General features: G+C 42.4%; 1 protein-coding gene across 1 annotated transcript in view; it reads left to right on the top strand.

The window, feature by feature from the left end:
- The window catches only part of utrn (utrophin), a 118,668-nt gene that overhangs the window by 87,596 nt on the left and 11,990 nt on the right, over nucleotides 1-19,082 (top strand). Inside the window, 9 exon segments of the mRNA XM_025056654.1 lie at nucleotides 704-782; nucleotides 1,927-1,987; nucleotides 7,406-7,467; nucleotides 8,176-8,250; nucleotides 10,672-10,873; nucleotides 12,252-12,337; nucleotides 13,730-13,829; nucleotides 16,576-16,800; nucleotides 18,927-19,038. Of these exon segments, the coding sequence (XP_024912422.1) occupies nucleotides 704-782; nucleotides 1,927-1,987; nucleotides 7,406-7,467; nucleotides 8,176-8,250; nucleotides 10,672-10,873; nucleotides 12,252-12,337; nucleotides 13,730-13,829; nucleotides 16,576-16,800; nucleotides 18,927-19,038 (1,002 nt within the window).

The following is a 19,082-nucleotide window of genomic DNA, read 5'->3' as shown; positions in this document are numbered from 1 at the left end:
TGTGCTGCGGAGGGGGGTGTGGTGTGGGGGGGGGGGGTGGGGGGGGGGATTCTTTCCTGTTGTAATGTTAAACTGGTCAGTAATAGAAAATAATATTTCTTTGTGGACAGAGCATTTTCTTGAGCTTCTCTCAGCCCAACCCAACTGGTCTGTATAACAGTAACAGTAGCAGTGGATTATTTCACTCTCATGATTAATTGTCATCCTAATTAATCTATTTTAAGATAATATAAAATAAAAACCATGATTAATTGTCATCCTAATTAATCTGTCTTAAGATAATATAAAAAAAAATTTGGCTTCATAGAGATGGTGGATTTTGGTCCTAACGATGCATCTTGGCAGTGGTTTGTAAAATGTGATAAGTTGATTAAATAGGGTGTTCAGATGGTCATAATAAAAATAACAACAATAATATGTTTTGTTTTTTTCCCACAGAAATGTCAAACTTTCCTCATTATTAACATTTAAAGCCCAGCAGCAAATAAACTATTCTGCTTCAAAACACATGCTTAGTCAGTGTACAAACTTTCTGTAAATTGGGTTAGTTTTTAATGCATAATTTAGAACGAGGCCTCATCTATGCCACAGGCAAAACTTTATTTCCATGAGTGTGAATTATTGAGCAATTCCACCAACAACCGAACTGCACAGTCATGGATCTTCCAGCTGATTTTCTTCTTCCCGTCTGTTTGTGACACAGGTGGCGGTCGACGACCGTCTGAAGCTCCTCCAGGAGGCCCACAGAGACTTCGGCCCCTCCTCCCAGCATTTCCTCTCCAGTGAGTGCACAGCCAATTACTTCTCTCTGGGAACATTTGTGAGACGGACGAAGAGTTAGCGTTTCACTTTCTACTCAATAACGCAGTATCTCATCCAATAATGTCATCGTGTCTCATCTCCTCATCTCTGGCCCCGGGCTTCACCGTGGCGCACGTTTGGTAAAAATGCCCGCGGACGCAGTCTGCAGACGAAGCGCTTTGCTGCTGAATAATGCAGGGCTTAATTACAGCTCTCCATTGACTCTGCGCTCTGTCTCGCTCTTTAGAGTGGTCATTAGCGGAGAAAGAGGAACAGAGACAATTGGACACAAAGATCGAGAGAAAAGACAAATGTAGGAGTGTGAGCATTAAACAAAGCAATGCTCTCTCTCCCTCTCTCGCTCGCCCGCTCCTCTTACCGATACAACCATTATTATTCCTTGCCTCCCTCTGATTTGTTTTGCTGGCTGTCAGGGCGGGGAGATAAAATAGCCCAGCGTGATGCCCTGACCAGCTGGTCGGCTCTGCTGCCCTGCTGTGGCACCAGTGGACATGGATTTAACCCAGTCAGGCCCCGCTGGGTTCTCTGCACCCGCGTCAGACAAAACAAGGCTCTGTCCCGTCTTTCATTTTCCCTGGGCCTCCGTGACACTATCTGCTCCATCACACATTCACTCTCATTACACCAGTGGCTTAATATTCCCTCAGGGTTCAATAAAGCGTTCCGACTCTTATCTCCGCCTATCCGTCTCGTATACCTTCCGATCCCGCCTAATCTTTCTGCCGCTGTCTTCTCATCTCTATAGATGAGCGTGGAGCCGTGTCAAAGAGGAGGGGAAATGGAGGGGAGATAAATCAGTGATTCCACTTTGTATTGTTTTTGAAAACATCCTTGGCTTTAGATCAGCCCAACACATCATCAGCAGGTCGTTTGTAAAAAATGGGTCTGACACTGTTTATTGTCCACCTGGAGGATGAACGCCTCAAAGATTTACATAGATCTCTGTCAACATGTCTATATTTAGAGCCTTCCCTCCTCTGAACTTTTTTATTTCTTATCCACAGGAATCGTATCAGTAGCCAACATCTTTTTTCATGACGTAGAAATGTTTTTTTCGGAGAACAATGTTTTCACTTTTCTTTTTTTTCTCTCCTCCATTTTTAGCTTCTGTCCAACTCCCCTGGCAACGAGCCGTTTCCCAGAACAAGGTTCCCTATTATATCAAGTAAGTGACGAGAACTGGCCCGAGCAGCACTTTCTGCTCCTGTAAGCTGTGGTTGTGTGGATGATGCAGGGACTGGAAGGTTATTGGAGTAAAAAAGTAGTTGGTTTAACAACTTTGTCCCGTCGGTTGTGCTTCATCCTACTCTGCTCAGCACTGCTTTTTTATTGCACCCATGCCCAGCTGTGTAACCTGTGGTTGAACCTCTGTGTTGGTGTTAGTTTGAACGTCTTCCAGCCTGTGTTGGTGTTAGTTTGAACGTCTTCGACTGTACATGTAAGATGTTCTATACTGTAAGATGTGCACTAGTACTGGAGCTGACCGTGGTGCTGATTTTACTTCCCCTGCTCTCGTCTCTCTTTATAAACTACGGTGACAGTCCTGGGTCTGTATCAGACACTTGGGGACGTCAGGAAATGTGTTATATATTTTTCTTACCTTTTACCATGTCCTGTCTGTGTTTGACCTTTAATTACCAACCGTGACATCATGTGTGTTTTCTTCTTTTCCCCTTATTTAAAGAGTCATTTTACGTTACATTAACCAGACTTTTCAGAGGTCAGAGGAGGTCGAAATCTGAATTGTACGTGAGGGAGGAAAAGGGAAAACAGTTAGTTAAAAAAAAAATGAAGGTATTGAACTGAATTTTGATAACAGATTTAGAGCTGCCCCCCCCCCACCTCCCTGTTTATTTCACCTCAGCAATTACCTCCCAACCTCTCGTAATAGTTTCTGACCTTCTCCGAGCTTGTTATTTATAACTATAAAAAAACAGAAATCCTCTCGTAATAGTTTCTGACCTTCTCCAAGCTCCTTATTTATAACTATATATATATAAAAAAAACTCTTCCTGGACCTAGAGTTTATTTCATTAACACTGTTAAGAGATATAATTAGTCATTTGCTGAAATCAGAAGACTTTATTACACCATCCTCCTGTCTCCACACATTTATATATGGACTGATCCTCAGCTTATGTTCAAGAAACACGTGATCATTTCCTCCTACACACTCCGGCTGATATGTACATCTTCCTGTTCGTATATGTGTGTCTGAATACGGTACGAACATTGTTTTAATACTCATTACTACAACTCCAACTGGACACGTTAGTTCCCCACTCCGGTTTTGCTGAATCAGGTCAAGCAGCAGGAGTTGATTCCCAGCGTCTGTGAGAAGATGTGCTGGTTGTTAGAGACTCACACAGCTCCCCTGCTCCTCTGGAGGTGTCAGTCTTCTAAATTTTAAGGACCTCATTATCCAAAAATCATGCAACTCGCATCGGTGAACTGCTGACTAACCAAACCTGAGCTGGCTCTAGTGTTTAGTGAAGAACTTTGGGCACAGTAGTTCTCTTCTACTTTGTCAGACTAACTTCCTTTTCCCTGGATTTGGCTCAGCCGTTCTCTCTTCTCAGCCTCCTGTGTTTGAATGATGAACATCAGTGGTTTAATATCATGTTACTCTTCGTCGGCATGTGAAGTTATTTTATATAAACAGCTCAAAGGCTGATTCATAGTGAAAGAACAGCCGAGGATGAAACCTTCAGATGTCACAACATGCTGTAGCTGCAGTATCATTAATGGATGTGCTGCTTCAGTGGGGCCCGTTGCTACATTTTGAAGCTTCATTCTGATTTCTGACTCAGTGAACTACATCTGACCTCAGGGTTTTTTCTTCCTCTCCAAAGAATGGCATGACCTCTGATCAATATTTAAGTGAAAACATCCGGATATTTGATCTAAACTGACATTTTTGTAGCAGACAGTAAGACTAGAGAGAATGTTAATGAGGCCCCGGGCTCATGGACATGGACGACTGACTCTGACATCCTTCCTTAAATATTCTCTTTCTTCAAACAAAATTGCAGTTTTGTAGGAATTACAATGTCCTACATAAGAATTGCAGTTTTGTAGGAATTACAATATCCTACATAAAGTTAAGTGGAAATTTAAATCAATAATGTAGATTTTTATTGAATATAATGAAATACAATGATATTCTAGTTTTACTCACTTCAACACAACAATGATATACTTTAAAAAAACTGAAAATAGACACAAAGATTTTCAACAGCTCAAAAAGAAGTTTTTTTTACCTTTTACTGCATTGTCAAAAAATACTTTTTTTCAACAAAACAATAATATTTTTGGTTGGTCTAGTGTACGCCTGACGATCTCTAACGGCACATTGTCAATCGTCAATAGTCCTGTCTTTTAAAAAGGATGAAAGAAAGAGTTTAGTTTTGACGCTGGATCAAGTCTTTTTTTTCACTTTATCAATGTTCACTCTCAGAAACTGAAAAACTATTATTTTTTAACGGTGTCTGGCCTTTAATTAAAATGTTCACATAAAAATACACAAAACCCACTCCATTTGCACTTTGACAAAAGGGAACCTTCTAAATTCATGTTTAATCACAGGTTGCATTCAGCGCGGTGACGTTTTGGGAACATCGGCGTCGGTGGGTGACACATCCATTTCCACCGTCTCCTCCTCATCTGCCGTTTCCATCTCCTGTCCTGTTCACTCTCTTTTCTTCTGACTGACAAAAGAGCCTCTGATTAAAACTGAACCTTCAATGAGCAGCATATTGGAAAAAAAAAAAATCAAATGATGAAACCCACATTGTAATGCAGCCGCCTTTCCTGCTCTACCATTTCACCAGTTTGAAACTTGGGCAAGTCTCAGGGGGTTTTGAATGAAAAAAAAAACTAAAAAAAAAAAACTGCAGAGATCAGAAACCTCCTTTTGCGACGCCTGTGTTTCCTTCGTGAAACAATCTTCTGACATATTTCCTTATCACATACAGTGTCTTGCCTCCCCCGTCGTATCCGCTTTGAAAAGTTGTGAACATAATCCAGGAACTGTTCCAAGAAAATAGCAGAGCAGGAGACTGATGTCAATGGTAGGAGAGAGTCCAATTTCATTCAAGAGCAGAGAATGTCAAAGGCAGAAGAGCAGAGACTGAGGTGGAGTGGTAAATGCAGCCACTTACGAGCCGTCATCGGAGTCTGACAGGTGTCTGTGAGGGAGGGAAGAACAGATCCTTAAATAGTTTTATTTTTGGTCTCTTTGGAGATGCAGACATGTCAGTGATCATTCATCTGCACGCTCATTATTATTCCTGGCTGTGGTTGAGTCTCTGACAGTGACAAACTCCCAGCAGCCCAGAGAAGTGTTGTGTGGAAGTGTAGCCTGGGTCACAGCCAAACGGATATGGAGTAAATTCACTCCTTGCCCAGGGATGGAGGAGATTCCACCAGGATGAGTCCGAGAAGACTTATTATTATTGGAATTAACGGAGGTTTTGTCCACACTGGAAAAAATTAATTAGAAAATCGTTTCTAACCCATTTTTTTTTCAAGGTGGAAATGCTGCTTCTACACAGAAAATGTCCGTTGAAATAATGTTGATTATTATTGACTTCAAACACAGTAGTTAGTGTTGGCTGATTAAATGGAAGGTCAGTCTGACACCCTGTGCTGTGCAGTTTTAATTCCACTAATTTTGTTTCCCCTTTTTGTATTTGTTCATTATGTCTCAGAAATGCTATTTTTTAATGTTGACTTGGCAGCAGAAGGTTTTTATTATGGTGACCATATCAGAATGAGTTGTTTTTTTTTTTTGTTTTTACCACTGCAGTCTCTCTAAAAATCCAGAGGCAGATCATCGTGGACCCAGATATTTAGATACAAATTCAGCTCTGAGTTCCTGTCACTCTGCTGTAACAACTTCAAATTATTGAATGGATTAATGGATCATTAGCAAAGTGTCAGAGACCAGACCTAACACCACATCTGATCATGGACCGTATTGTCTGTAATAGACAGAAAACAGAAGGATGAAGCCTGGAGTAGAAAAGCTGTGACACAGAAGGACAGAACATGACAGTAACATCACTGTGGTGAACAGATAGTAAAGAAACGGGACTTTAATTTAAAGGATGTTTATTCAGAAGAACGTGAACCTTTTCCAGCCATTATCAGTCACAGTTAGACCTTTGACTCCCTTATTTCTGTTTTTACGATGGAACATTATCTCATATTTTGGAAGATACACAATGAAAACAAAAGTGGCAAGTCATATTAATATGAATGCCGGAATTTGTTTTATTTATGTAGTGAAATTCTAAAGCAGAAGTTGAGGCGTTTGTCAGACTATTTGCATCACATCGAAGCTTCAACTTCTGATGTTTTACTAGAGTCGCTCTGGCTGATATAAATCAGCGCGGTAATAAAAGCCAGTGGGAGCACGAATAAAGTGTCAAGATGTGAAAACAGGCCATATTTAAAATTCCCAACATTCTGTCGGGGTTCACCATGCGTGGGTTTTTTTTTTTCCTCCGTTCTCCCTCTCCTGCTTTAATGTTCCCCGATGCTTCTGCGCCCGCCTATAAAATTTCCCATCGTCTTAGCTGAACTGTAGTGACATAGTAAATGTGACATTAGGTTTTTTTTTAAGGACAACAAAAGGATCTCTGAGCTGCTTCAAAGTAAAAGAGATGAAGGCGGGAGTTGAATTGATAAGTCACGCCACCTCATTATGGATTTCATGAGCTGTTGATCCAGGCACGACGACCTGGATCAGTCTGATCTTCTGTCTGCCGTCTGTTGTTCACACAGACACAGACACAGACACAGACCCTGTACAGCACGGCGGCTCGATGATGTAAAAGTTGACTCTGTGTCTTGTTTTTGTATTTGAATTTAACAAGGCAGTAACTGTCAATAAGTTAGAGATAGAACATTCCTCCATCTAGTTCTAAATGAATTTGCTCAAAAATGTGATTTGTTTCATTTTATTTTAGTGTCCAGCCCCCTAGACATGTTCCAGCCCTCTGACAAATCTACCACATATACCATGTGTTCGCTGTGTTCTCAGGACATGAACGTCCAGGTACCAGCTGTGCCTGTGTTGGTGTGAACAGGGTCGCCACGTCAGGCTGCTGACGTCAGCCCTCGTCTGGTTACTTCCTGTTTCCTGACAGCTTCAGTTGGAGCCGTCAGGAACCACAGGGGAGCCAATGAAGTTTTTTTTTTTTTTTTAAGAAATATTCCGAACATAATACACTGATCACAGCCTCTGACAGCCAGGTGTCTTCCTAAAATCCCCACTGGGAGGCGCATCACCGCCTGATTTTGATTGGCAGCTGCTTTTTGTGCCAAGACTTTCATGTTTGATCCCCCCTCAGCTCCGATGTGATTTATTTATGTGACGCCGTCTTTAGTCAATTCACTAGGTTGACATTTCACGTGTGTGTGTGTGTGTGTGTGTGTCAAGTTTTCCCGCTGAAGAGTGGGAATATTCCACTTTTTGATTACATCTGTTTTTTGAAATACTTCTTCATGTTTGTGTGTACACAGTACTACTGCAGTACATGTAGAGACTGATGTTGTACTTGGTGGTTTGGTTTTTCAGTCACCAGACCCAGACGACCTGCTGGGACCATCCAAAGATGACAGAACTTTACCAGTCACTAGGTAAGACTCTACTGTACAGACCTGAACTTTGTAAGTTTTTTTTATGTGAATATTTTTTTATTTAATCATAAATAACATTTATGAAAATAATAAAAACATAATTTGAAGTTGAACAACATTTCTGAAAAAAAAGGAAGGCCAATCAAGAAGTTGCTAATAGGGAGTAACAGAAGTTGAATGTTACCTGTCAATGGGCCCAGACACACAAACAAACTAAGTGGCTCATGTCATATTTATATGATCAACTGTTTTTAGAATTTCTCCACAGCACAGTAGAAAATAAAGATTTCCCCTTCAACTTCTTTTCACCTTATTGAAGTGATTCTTGACAAAACAAATGAGGCGTTTTAAAATGCAGTCTCCTGCCCCCTGCTGATAACAGTGGGAGTGTGCGTGTCTCCCTCTGGAGTGACCTGTGTGGCTGCTCTTTAATACGCTGCTGGATAAGTAATAAGCAGTGAAACTTTGGGAGCGTTTACCATCGCCCGCAGCACAACAAACACTCAACAAGCCCACTGAGAACACGCCGACCGACTCCAACGCACACTTCCCATTAGCAGCAGCGCCCCCTCCTCACCCTCACTGCTATCTCCGTGGACGTGGTCTCCAACAGAAAGACTAGTTTTGCAGAAAACACAAGGTCCTGTTTGTTTTGTGTTGTTTGCTGATTCGATGTCAACGTTCGGTTTGTTTTCTCCGACTGTTTAGGCGACCTCAACAACGTGAGATTCTCGGCGTACAGAACGGCCATGAAGATCCGCCGACTACAGAAGGCCTTGTGTCGTAAGTTACACACTGAGGAAATGAGGCTGCGTTTTCTGAATCATCAAGTCATGACTCATGCCCTCAAAGAAAATTGAATTAACAGTGCAGCGCAACATTAACCATTCATTTTAATTACATTTTTTTTTTGTTTTTAAAACTCATCAGTTAAAAAACAGTTGTGTGTTTTCACAGCCCTGTTACATTTGTCCAATCACTGCTCCTCGATTTTCAAAGTCATTCACTTATTTCCACGGCTTCTCCACATTTATTATATTCTGTTTCACTGCACAAAAAATCTTGGTTTTATTAGGACACGGTTCATGTTGCATTTGTCTTGTATTGATATTTTCAGCATTTAGAGCCAATAAGAAAAACATCCTGCTGACGACTGACCGTATTAACAACCGTCAATACACAGATCCCACACACTGTCACATTTAGCATGTCCAATAACAGTACACACACACACACACACACACACCTTTTTACTGCCACTACCTTCGAGCCTCTGTCGTGGTTCAGTCCTTTTGAAGTTTTGGAATCCTTCTCCAGGATTTCATGCCAGAGCAGCTCAGGCGGTCGGACGTGTTTTGGCTTCAAACTTCTGACAGTGTGTGTTTGTTTGCACACACAGCTGCAGCTGGCGCGTGTGTTTTAGCCTGTTGAGCGCAGCCTCAGTGAGTGATTGTGCACAGGTGTGAATTTTTCATTTCATTTTCATTCATTTTCTTTTTCTTTTTTTTTTTCTACCTTTGAACACAAGAGCTGCTGTTTCCCCTGTTTATAATTGATGTCCCGATGATGAAGGCAGCTATTTCCTCTAGTCTCAGGTGGCCTCATTTTCTTTTTCGTGCTCCAACACAAACACACAAACACAAACACACACACACACACACACAGCAGGTGTGTAAACACTAGCCTTCCTGGGAGGTTCGTGCCACCGCGGCAGCAGCCACTCGGGGGCAGCGCAGTGTAATGATGCTAACAAATGTTAACCATTATTCAGCCGTTGACCTGTTACAGCAGCTCACGCTCACATCAGACTCACAGCTCATTTACATTCAGCCGTTTGTCACCAACGAGGCGCAGTAGTTCTGTCCGATGAAGTGACTCTGCTGGACCATCGTTCGTGGTTCGATGTGTTTTTAGTTCAGTTCAGTTTTTTTTCCTCATGGCCTCTCGGGTTGTGTGTGTTTTAAAGGGAACACATTAGGCTGAGTGATTTGGACTCATGGCAGTGCAGTTTAATTTCATCCATTAGATTATAGCAGTCCCAAAGCTGTTCTGTAGTGGGTGTGTGTGTATGTGTGTGTGTGTATCTCAAAAAAGCAAATAAAGATTTATAGTTGTTAGTTATTAGCCTGGATTGGAATCCTTGCTGAAGGAGCGGGACACACACAAGTACACACACACACACACACACATGCCCAGACTCAACAACTTTGACTCCATGATGTGTCTAATTGGGTTAAGTGTGTGTTCGTGGGTTGGAGCGACAAAAATGATGTTCATGTCTGAGCTCCATATCTGCATGTGTGATGAAGGGGAGAAATAAAAAGTTAATAATAAGTTCAGTTAGTAAATAAGTTCAGTCTGTGGGAACACGGAGTTCACGTATGAGACAGGCAGCTGCAGGGAGGAGGTGAGTCTTCAGAGGAGAGTTGGTAAAAATATGCAGCGCAATCCCTGAGTGTCACGGAAACGGTTTCTGTATCAAACACTGTTTCATCATCAACAGAAACAGAAAAATGACCAGAAATAAAAGCGTCGTCGTCATGAACCTCTTCACAGTTGGATTAACACTGGGTCTGTGAATTTGTGGAGCCGGAGTTTGAGACACATCAGGGTCAGAGGACACCGACCTGAAACACTGATCAACAGTCCAGTCAGGACTCTGATCCTCCGTTGTCATAACACTGGACTTCTGATCATCGTAGCTTCATAGATGAAAAAATTGATTTCAGCATGACCCTTAGCTCAGTGGTATCAAACCCTCTAGTGGCAGGTGGGGGTCGTAGCACTGCAGCGCTTTAGCAGAAGCTGATAAAAGAAACTCATTACTCCTGAATTTAGTTTTTGTCAAATTTTTTTTTTTGGCTTTTCTTTGTTTTTTTCCTTCCCCCAGTGTTTTGGGTCTGTTTATGCAGAAGGTTGTTGTGTTTAATGAGGTGTTCCTCAGGGACTTGATTAGTCTGTTGTTGTTAACTTATCCCTGTTGTTTCTTTCCGTACTCTCAAGATACTTACAATAAGTAAAAGTGTGTAGAATCAGTTGGAAAACGGATTAACTGAGACATTTATTCATAACATATTTTCTCACAGAAAACTCTATGTCAAAATTAAGACTAACTTTGTTATTTATTTATATCATTCATTTGTAAAATTAATCAGATTAACCCCTTTTAACGGCTCTTCTGTCTCCTGTCCTGTTTGTCCACAGTGGACCTGTTGGACCTCCACGTGGCACAGAACACTTTTGAGCAGCACAAACTGACCAACAACCAACAGCTGCTGTCCGTTTCTGACGTCATCAACTGCCTGACGTCCATCTACGACGGCCTGGAGCAGGAGCACAAGGACCTGGTCAACGTCCCGCTGTGTGTCGACATGTCTCTCAACTGGCTGCTCAACGTTTACGACACGTACGTATGCACCGGCTGATCTGAATAATCTGTGGCTGCTGTTGGTGCACAGCGGCCACGGTGCTGCAGATTTTTACATTCATGCAAATTCTGTCAACACGGTGTCTGCAGCAGAAACAGAGCCCGGGTGGCATGAAAACTGCTGTTAGGTGCTGTGTTTATGTGGGAATAGTACGGTGTACACACACACACACACACACACACACACACACACGCTGAGTGTATGCGCGGTGAGCTGCCATGCATACAAGTCATTTAACTGTTGGCCACACGAGGTGTAACTGAAGTCAAGTCAGTAACTGAAATGGAAAATAAACTTTCCAAAAATCACACATTTCAACTGTAAATCTTTTAAACACAGAGTTGTCTGACCTTGAAGTGTCCTTCCTTCCAAAGATCAGACCTTTGGTTGTTTTTCCTTTTCTCATAAACTTGACTTTAACCTGTCATTAGTCCCTCTTTAAATTTAAACATTTTTTAAAATCTCAACATTTGACCTTTTCTGCGTACCAACAATTGTTTTTGAATCCAACACCTCAACTTTTTAACCTTTTTCAGTTTCCCAGCACCATTTTTCTTGAATTACTGCTTGTCTGGAGTTTTATCCAAATCCCTGAAACTGGAAATCAATGTCGGACCATTTACGTTTGCTCTTCAGGAAACGCCTGAATCAACTGAAGTTAATAGAAAACGGGGAATTAACAAACCTTGACTCTAATTAATTTAAACTCCCTGAAAAAAAGAAAAGGTTGAATTTGAGATAAAGTCATTTTGGATTTGATATTTTCTGCAGGCGTCTGTTCTTGTCTTTTATCAGAGAAAAGGTATTGGAAGACGTTCAGTCAAAGATTGGTTAATTTCCATAAAGCTGTCTGCAGGGTAATTTCACACTTAAAATATGAATCAATCCAGTTAAGGAAGTGTTCCATTAAAGCAAGTGAATTTTATTTTTAAATTTCCTCTGCTTAATTTAGCTGCGGTTGTTTCCTGAAGTTGCCCACAGCTCTGACAAGTGCCATGATGTAGCATTAAAAATTAAATGAATCAAACCGTCGGGATCTTCTGCTTCAATCAGCTGTTCCCTTCAGGGGTCGACACAGCAGATCGTCTGCCTCACCTCAGACCCCGACTCCTCTGTTTTTACTCCATGTGCTCTCAGAGGACATTCTAAAATGTCCTCGGAGGTCTTCCTCTTCTCTGATCTGTCCCTGTCTCTAAACCATACATTACAGCAGGTCTCACTACTGTCCTATAATCCTGACCTTTCACCTTAGACTTGTCTGCCACTTCTGATGTCTGGATAGAAGCTAAAATCTATCTGTTTGGTTCAAATAACTAATAATAACTTCTGTTTCTATCTGTGTCGTGGTGTCTGCAGCGGCCGCAGTGGGAAGATCCGTGTCCTGTCCATGAAGATCGGACTACTGTCCCTCTCTAAGGGACACCTGGAGGAGAAATACAAATGTAAGTGCCAGTGAGTAGGTGAGGGATCTGTGGGAGGAAACATCTCCTCATCCTCTTCGTCCACTTCCTCTTGCTCCTGCCAGTGCAGGCCGGTCAGCAGTCGGTCCGTCCCACACGGCTCCAGCGTATCTGAAAATCCCAGTGGCATTAATCAGTCTCTCAGTGAGCAGAGCTGGAGAGAACGGCTCGTCTAATTGGATGAGAGACCTCCTACGCATTTCCCTTGTTTTTTATTTAATTTTCTATTCTGATTTATTTTGGAGGATTAGGCAGCATGACTGTAGGCTCACAGCTCTGGGAGGAACTCATTTGGTTTTAGCTGCCTCCCCCTTCCTCCCCCCTCTGTCTCTCTTTCTTCCTCTGCTGTCTCTGCTGCCACACTTGTTCATCCATCTAACAGTGCTGCTTTGTCTCACGTCTTGTCTTACCCACTGCCTCTCCATTCTTCTCCTTCCTCCCCCCTCTTCCTCTCGGCCGTGGCCACGTCATGGACTCCATCACTAAGCTTTTTGTGCTTCCACTGGCAATTTCTATTAGGCTGAAAAGGGTATCAAGTATGCCTGACTGACTGCACCCTCCATCCTCCTACTACTGCTTTAAAGTCTCAATGCCTGGGAGACTTATGTGTATGAATACACACACACACACACACGTGCATCTAACCAGGCATGTTGCCATTTTCTTTTTTTTTAAATGAGATCTTGGAGGAGAAAGTGCAGATGTGGAGATGAGGGATTTGATCAGTCAGATTCTGTGAAGTTCATATGAAGGAACACAGGTTCCTGAACACACGTACACACACACACACATACACACTCCAGGCCTCACACAAGGATCAAAGTCAATCGAAGACCTGTCGTGCCCAAAGTTCTCCCCCTGCCTTCCCTTTTGCTCTTCATTACCCTCCTCTTCTCCCTCTGCTTCTCTGCTCAGTCGGTGCCTGAGCTCTGGAAATATTGCCTAACTTCTACTGAGAGAAAAAAAAAAAAGGTCACCAGCTTCAGTCTTTATGACGACGTGCTTAAAATACAGGGACTGAGATAAGAGGGCTATAAGAAAGAGCCTCGTGTGTAGGAAGGGAGAAAGAAATATTAAAAATGCATCTTTCCATTTGAGCCCCCAACCCTAATTCTAACCCTAACCCCAACCCTAGTCCTGCCCTAACCCTAACCCCAACCCTAACCCCAACCCCAACCCCAACCCTAACTCTGGTCCTAACCCTAACCCTAACCCTAACCTTTCCAAAAAAAGAACTGAAATCTGTAGTTTGTTACCAGACTTGACCAAGGGTCAAAAAAGAACAAATGAACTTTCTGAAAAAAGGTTTGAATTTCTCGCTTTTTTTCCCCTTTTCCTTCATCTGTTTGTTTTTTTTTCTTCTTCTTCTCTCAGATCTTTTCAGCCAGGTGGCTTCATCGGGCGACACCTGTGACCAGCGGCAGCTCGGACTGCTGCTCCACGAGGCCATTCAGATTCCCAGGCAGCTTTAAATGTAAGCTAAAGGCCCAGACTAATTTATTATCACCACAGGATTCAGTCTTCAATTATTGTCTCGCACTTTGGCTCAGCTCTATGTGGAAATGTGTTTTATAGATTAATTGGATTTGGAACATAATTTGAAAAAATGTACAAATGTTCAAAAAAAAAAAAAAATCACTAATTGTTGCACTTCCTGGTTCCCAGATGACTGACTCTCAGGTTCTTGAAGAGAACAGGTCTAGAAGAGTGTTTTATTCTGGATGCTGGAGCTCATTGTTAGACCTGCAGTACATACTTTATCACCGATATTAAAAATAGATTCCATATTTACTGCACGCCCACATCCACGGGTGAGTTAATGTGACTAAGACTGGTTACACACACCGACTGTCAGTTGAAAGCCTGTAGAAAACCAAAGTGCTGCAGCGACTGCCCTCGGGCCAGAACAGCCCGGTTTGAATTGTCACCATACGGACCATCACTTTGGAAACTAATCAGTGCCATAAAATGCCTTCTCCCCAAATGTAATGGGGATTAAACACCTCCCTCTCCTCTGCTGTTCCGCAGCCATCGACCACTGGCCACCGTCAGGCTGGTGAAAGTGATTTAATATTGAAGCGGTGCTGACCAGTCTGAAACCCTCCGTGGCCCGGGGGCCTGTGCTGCCCGTGCTGCGGTGTTTTACTGCGTCCAGCTCACCACTTTTACCGGGTTTATCTGGAGAAGCTACTGGCGTTTAATGATATCTTCACCCTCCGGGATCACTGTTTCGTTTTTTTTCACCTCTCCTTTTCCCCCTCGACTCGTGCTTCCGCAGCCATAAATGCCAAACGTTAAAATTAGGAAGCTGTAAATTTCCCCGATTTCACGTTGCTGCTTCCACCGCTGCTCCAAAAATAGCAGAAAGGCGTTCTCAAACTGTGTGTCCCCCCGCACCCCCGCCCCGCTGCTGAAAATAATGCAAAAGGCCAAACTGCGTGTTGCTCTGGCTTCATTTCACTTTCTTAATGACACAGTAATGCCTTTTAATATGCGTAAATACCACTCCTACAGTCGACATTAGTGAAAATGCTAATGCCAGCCACCGTGAGGTCAAATTCAGATTTTTATATCTGGACTTTATTACTGTAGTTTATTTCCAGCATTCTTGTCTTTTATCTCCACATAAATGAAACTGATTCCGCCTTTATTAGCATCTAAATGCTATCTAACATGTACCATAACTAATGGTTATTCAAAAGGTTGAAATTGTTGCTCGGTCATCGTATCATTACTCATTCATCCCCAATAAAACTCATCAGTCCAGCCGCTCGTTAATCATTTAATCATCAAATTTATTTGACAGGTAGAAAGCCCTCCCCCTCATCCCACCCCTCACACACACACACACACACACACACACACACATTCTCCATCTGTGTTCCCTGTGCCCTGCCAGTGTCAGTGTAGTCACTCAGTCCATTTGTTTTAATGGGGCCTGTGATGAACAGGTCGAACTGCTGATAAATATGACGCTCCTCCAGTCGTTCTTATAAATACGTCCTTTCGATTTTTTGTTTTTTTTCCTCCAGTGTCAATTAATCTGTAACTGCTGTGATACAAATGAGCAGAAAGGAGGCAAACGATGAGACGGCCTCAGTTCCAGGGAACGTGATATTGTGATTTTGTTAAGAGAGGTTGAATTGAAAGGTTAGAGATGTGGAGATGAATTTAAATCCCTGCAGGGTGGAAGTTGTCAGTTGTCCTCAGCAGCTCCATTACTCGCCGTTATTTTATTGTATTTGACTCAAAAATCCATATTTTAGGCCCAAGAACTCACTTTAATTTTGTGGTGAAAGTGCAGACAAACGTAAGCTCACATTGAAGCACTTTTCTCAGAAAAAAAAACACTGGCTCTTTACTTACCTCAAATAATAAATATTTAATTCCTCTGTGAAACTTATTTAAACACTTTGTAAAATATATTTGGTTCAAACATTTGGTTCAGAGACTGAACTGCTGAATGTTACTTTCCTAAAAAGATAAAAACTAAATAAACCTCAGTTTCTGGTTCAATCTTTAGATCAGGTTAAATGTTAGATGTACTAATAGATATGCTAATGAAACTGAGCTAATGGCTGAAACGGCCTGTAGTAAACCTTGGGACCTGATGGGGGGGGGGGGGGGGTGTCGNNCGTCCACTGACTGCTGCACAGAGGTCACATGAACACAGCATCAACCTTGATCACTGCTCGTCTCTATGTGCTCTCAGCGTTTTTGCTCTTCCTGCTGCTCTTTCATATTTGATGAAGCACTTGTCGTTGATTTCTTCTACCCGTGTGTACGCTTTTAAAAATGCTGTCATTATAATCAGCGACCGACTTGTGCGCTCTTCAGTTTTGTTTTTTTTTCTAAAATATTGAAAATTCCGTGCATGCACGGGCCGTTCGATCGTTACCAGGAGAACTTTGGAGCAGTTGTTAAAAAAAGTTTTGGTGCTTAAAGTTAGAACTGGCATGAAACGGCGAAGCTGCGATCAAACTGCAGGGCTACAGATGTGCAGTACGTACAAGGGTGCAGCAGGAGTGTTCAAATAAATCACTGTTTATGGTTACAATATTTCCACCAGTAAAAAATGAGTGAGAGCTCTGTAAAGGTTATTTAGCCGTGGGCACAAATCATCTCCTTAACGTCCTGCAGGGGGTGGACGTGTCTCTTTAATTTGTGTGGTCATCTTCCATCTGTGTGCGTCTTTATTAGATTTCCTGTAACAAGCTGAGAGTTACGGTGTCTGGTGAGTGGCTTCCAACTTTTTGTCCCATTTCTGTTTATGATCAGGTGACCAATAAAGTGGAGCTGGAGCCGCGGCAATTTGTGGATTGGATGCGTCTGGAGCCTCAGTCCATGGTTTGGCTCCCGGTGCTGCACCGCGTGGCTGCTGCGGAGACGGCCAAACATCAGGCCAAGTGCAACATCTGCAAGGAGTGTCCCATAGTTGGCTTCAGGTAAACACAGACCAACAGGCTAGCTGACTTAGCATCGTTTGTGGAATTGTTCCAGACCACAGACACACACACAGACACACACACACTCACACACACCAGAAATGTTCCCACTGTTTTGTATTGTTTACCTCTGGTTGAGCAAAAAGGGCAGATTTGCTCTGGAGGGCAGACATTTATCTAAATGTCAGCAGCTGATACACCACGGACTAAATACCATCCAGAGATTTTCAATGCAGTGCACACACACGGACACACACACATGGACACACATACAAAGCTGCAAAGATACAAACAGTCAGTACAAGAAGCAAACAGGCTGTAACAGACCACACTCTGATACTGAGCACAGCAGTGACACACACACACACACACACACACACACACACACTCTTATACTGTGTGTGTTTTCTGTGTTCCTCGTTCAGTTTTACAGTTTTACCAAAACCTGATAACTGACCCTGGCCATGACCCCGACATATTCATGTCAAAGTTCAAGGATTCAAGGATTGTTATTTTTATCAGACTACACTTAAAAACATGAAATGGTAGAAACTTGTGATTCAGAAACATTGGATTTATAAAAATAAATGAGACTAAAATAATGAATAAACTGAACTAGAAAAAATAAATAATTTTATAAAAAATAAATGGAGTAAAATAATGAATAAATTAGAATAAAATATAAAAACAAATTAGACTGGAAAAATAAATAACTTAATAAACTAATAAATAAAATAGACTGAAATCAGAAAAAAATTGAATAAAAATAACGAATAAAGTAGAATAAATTAACAAAGGATAAGTATAAATACTTCAGACTCAAAATAAAAAATAGAGTTAATTAGAATAAACTCAATAAAAACGTAAGGTCTTAAATGACCGTGGCACTGACTCAGCAACGAGGAAGATGAGAGACACTGAACGGCCATGTTGGACTGGAGCTGACTGTACAGTTAGTCTTTCTGGAGCAGTTGGGTGGCAGGATGGTCTCCCTCAGATCCCCCGGTGGCCAGCGGAGAGAAATACACTCAGACTTTTGATGAAGCACACGTCTCCCAGGTTCTGTCATTGATCGATGAGCTGGAGCAGCGAAGGGAGGGAGGAAATGGCAGGACAAAGAAAGACGCTGGAAAATGCAGAGCAGGCATTTTGAACAGTCATGAAAAGATGACGTTAGGCTAGCTGAAGTTTCGGCGTAATTAAGTTTTCTTCTTGTCATCGCAGTCGTCGTTAACTAATCAACCAGAAAAGACAAATGTGGAGGGATGTTTGGTGCCAGAGTCCACAGGAAAAGTCAGAAAACTTCAGAGCCACATTTAAATAAATCATATTTTTCCCGCAAGTCATGGACACTCGTTCTAATTATGTCATTTCACCTATTAGAGTATTTAATTAATCTCTCAGGATCATTTGTGGAATTGAAGTTTCAAGTACTTTTTAGGTTTGTCATTGAGCAGGGAGTGGTTTAAGGCTCGGCGTCTCTGCCTCCTGTGTTTGAATAAATAACATAAAGGCCGTGGGCTTCGAACAACTGTTGATGCGACGTGATAACGAGAATAAACGGTGTCGTTTGCTATAATTACGTGGATTTGTTTGTCTAAAAATGACTCGTCTGTGTGGAAGTCTGGCCCGGAGCTACGGTGAAACCACAACATTAGACGTTCTGGTAGGAGACCGGAGGCTCTGACGACGCCTCACATCAGAACGTAATGACGCATGAGACTGAGGTGGTGCCGTGTGCTGGGCTGCGTTCTCTGATAGACGAGTCTCCCTCCCAGCTCTTCAGTCTGCTAACTTCGACAGCGCTGACGACGAGGTGAAGATGAAGGACGTGAGCCGTGACGTCTGAGAGGCTGTCGTCTCAACGGAGCTGTTAAAGGCTTTTCTTTTCTCAGACAAACTCCTGACAGTGGAGTCCAACTGTCTGTCCCCCACAACGCCAGTGGACGTGTGTGTTGTGTGTCAAGACTAAATCTAGAAGTATAACACAAGGTGTCTCCACGACTGGACTGAGGGATGTGGACCAAAAATAAATAAATATATATATACATACACATATCAATATTTCCTCCCCAGACTTCACTCCAGACCGCCTGACGTGTCACTTCCTGTTTCCTTGCCTTCAGGTATCGAAGTCTGAAGCATTTCAACTACGACATTTGTCAGAGCTGCTTCTTCTCCGGGCGCACCGCCAAGGGCCACAAGCTCAACTACCCTATGGTGGAGTACTGCACACCGGTGAGGCTGCAACACACACACACACACACACACACACACACACA

Source organism: Cynoglossus semilaevis, chromosome 7, assembly GCF_000523025.1.
Source record: "Cynoglossus semilaevis isolate Cse_v1.0 chromosome 7, Cse_v1.0, whole genome shotgun sequence".
Classification (NCBI taxonomy): Eukaryota; Metazoa; Chordata; class Actinopteri; order Pleuronectiformes; family Cynoglossidae; genus Cynoglossus; species Cynoglossus semilaevis.
Note: the sequence above shows the minus strand (reverse complement) of the source record. Positions and strands in the feature narration are given on the sequence as shown.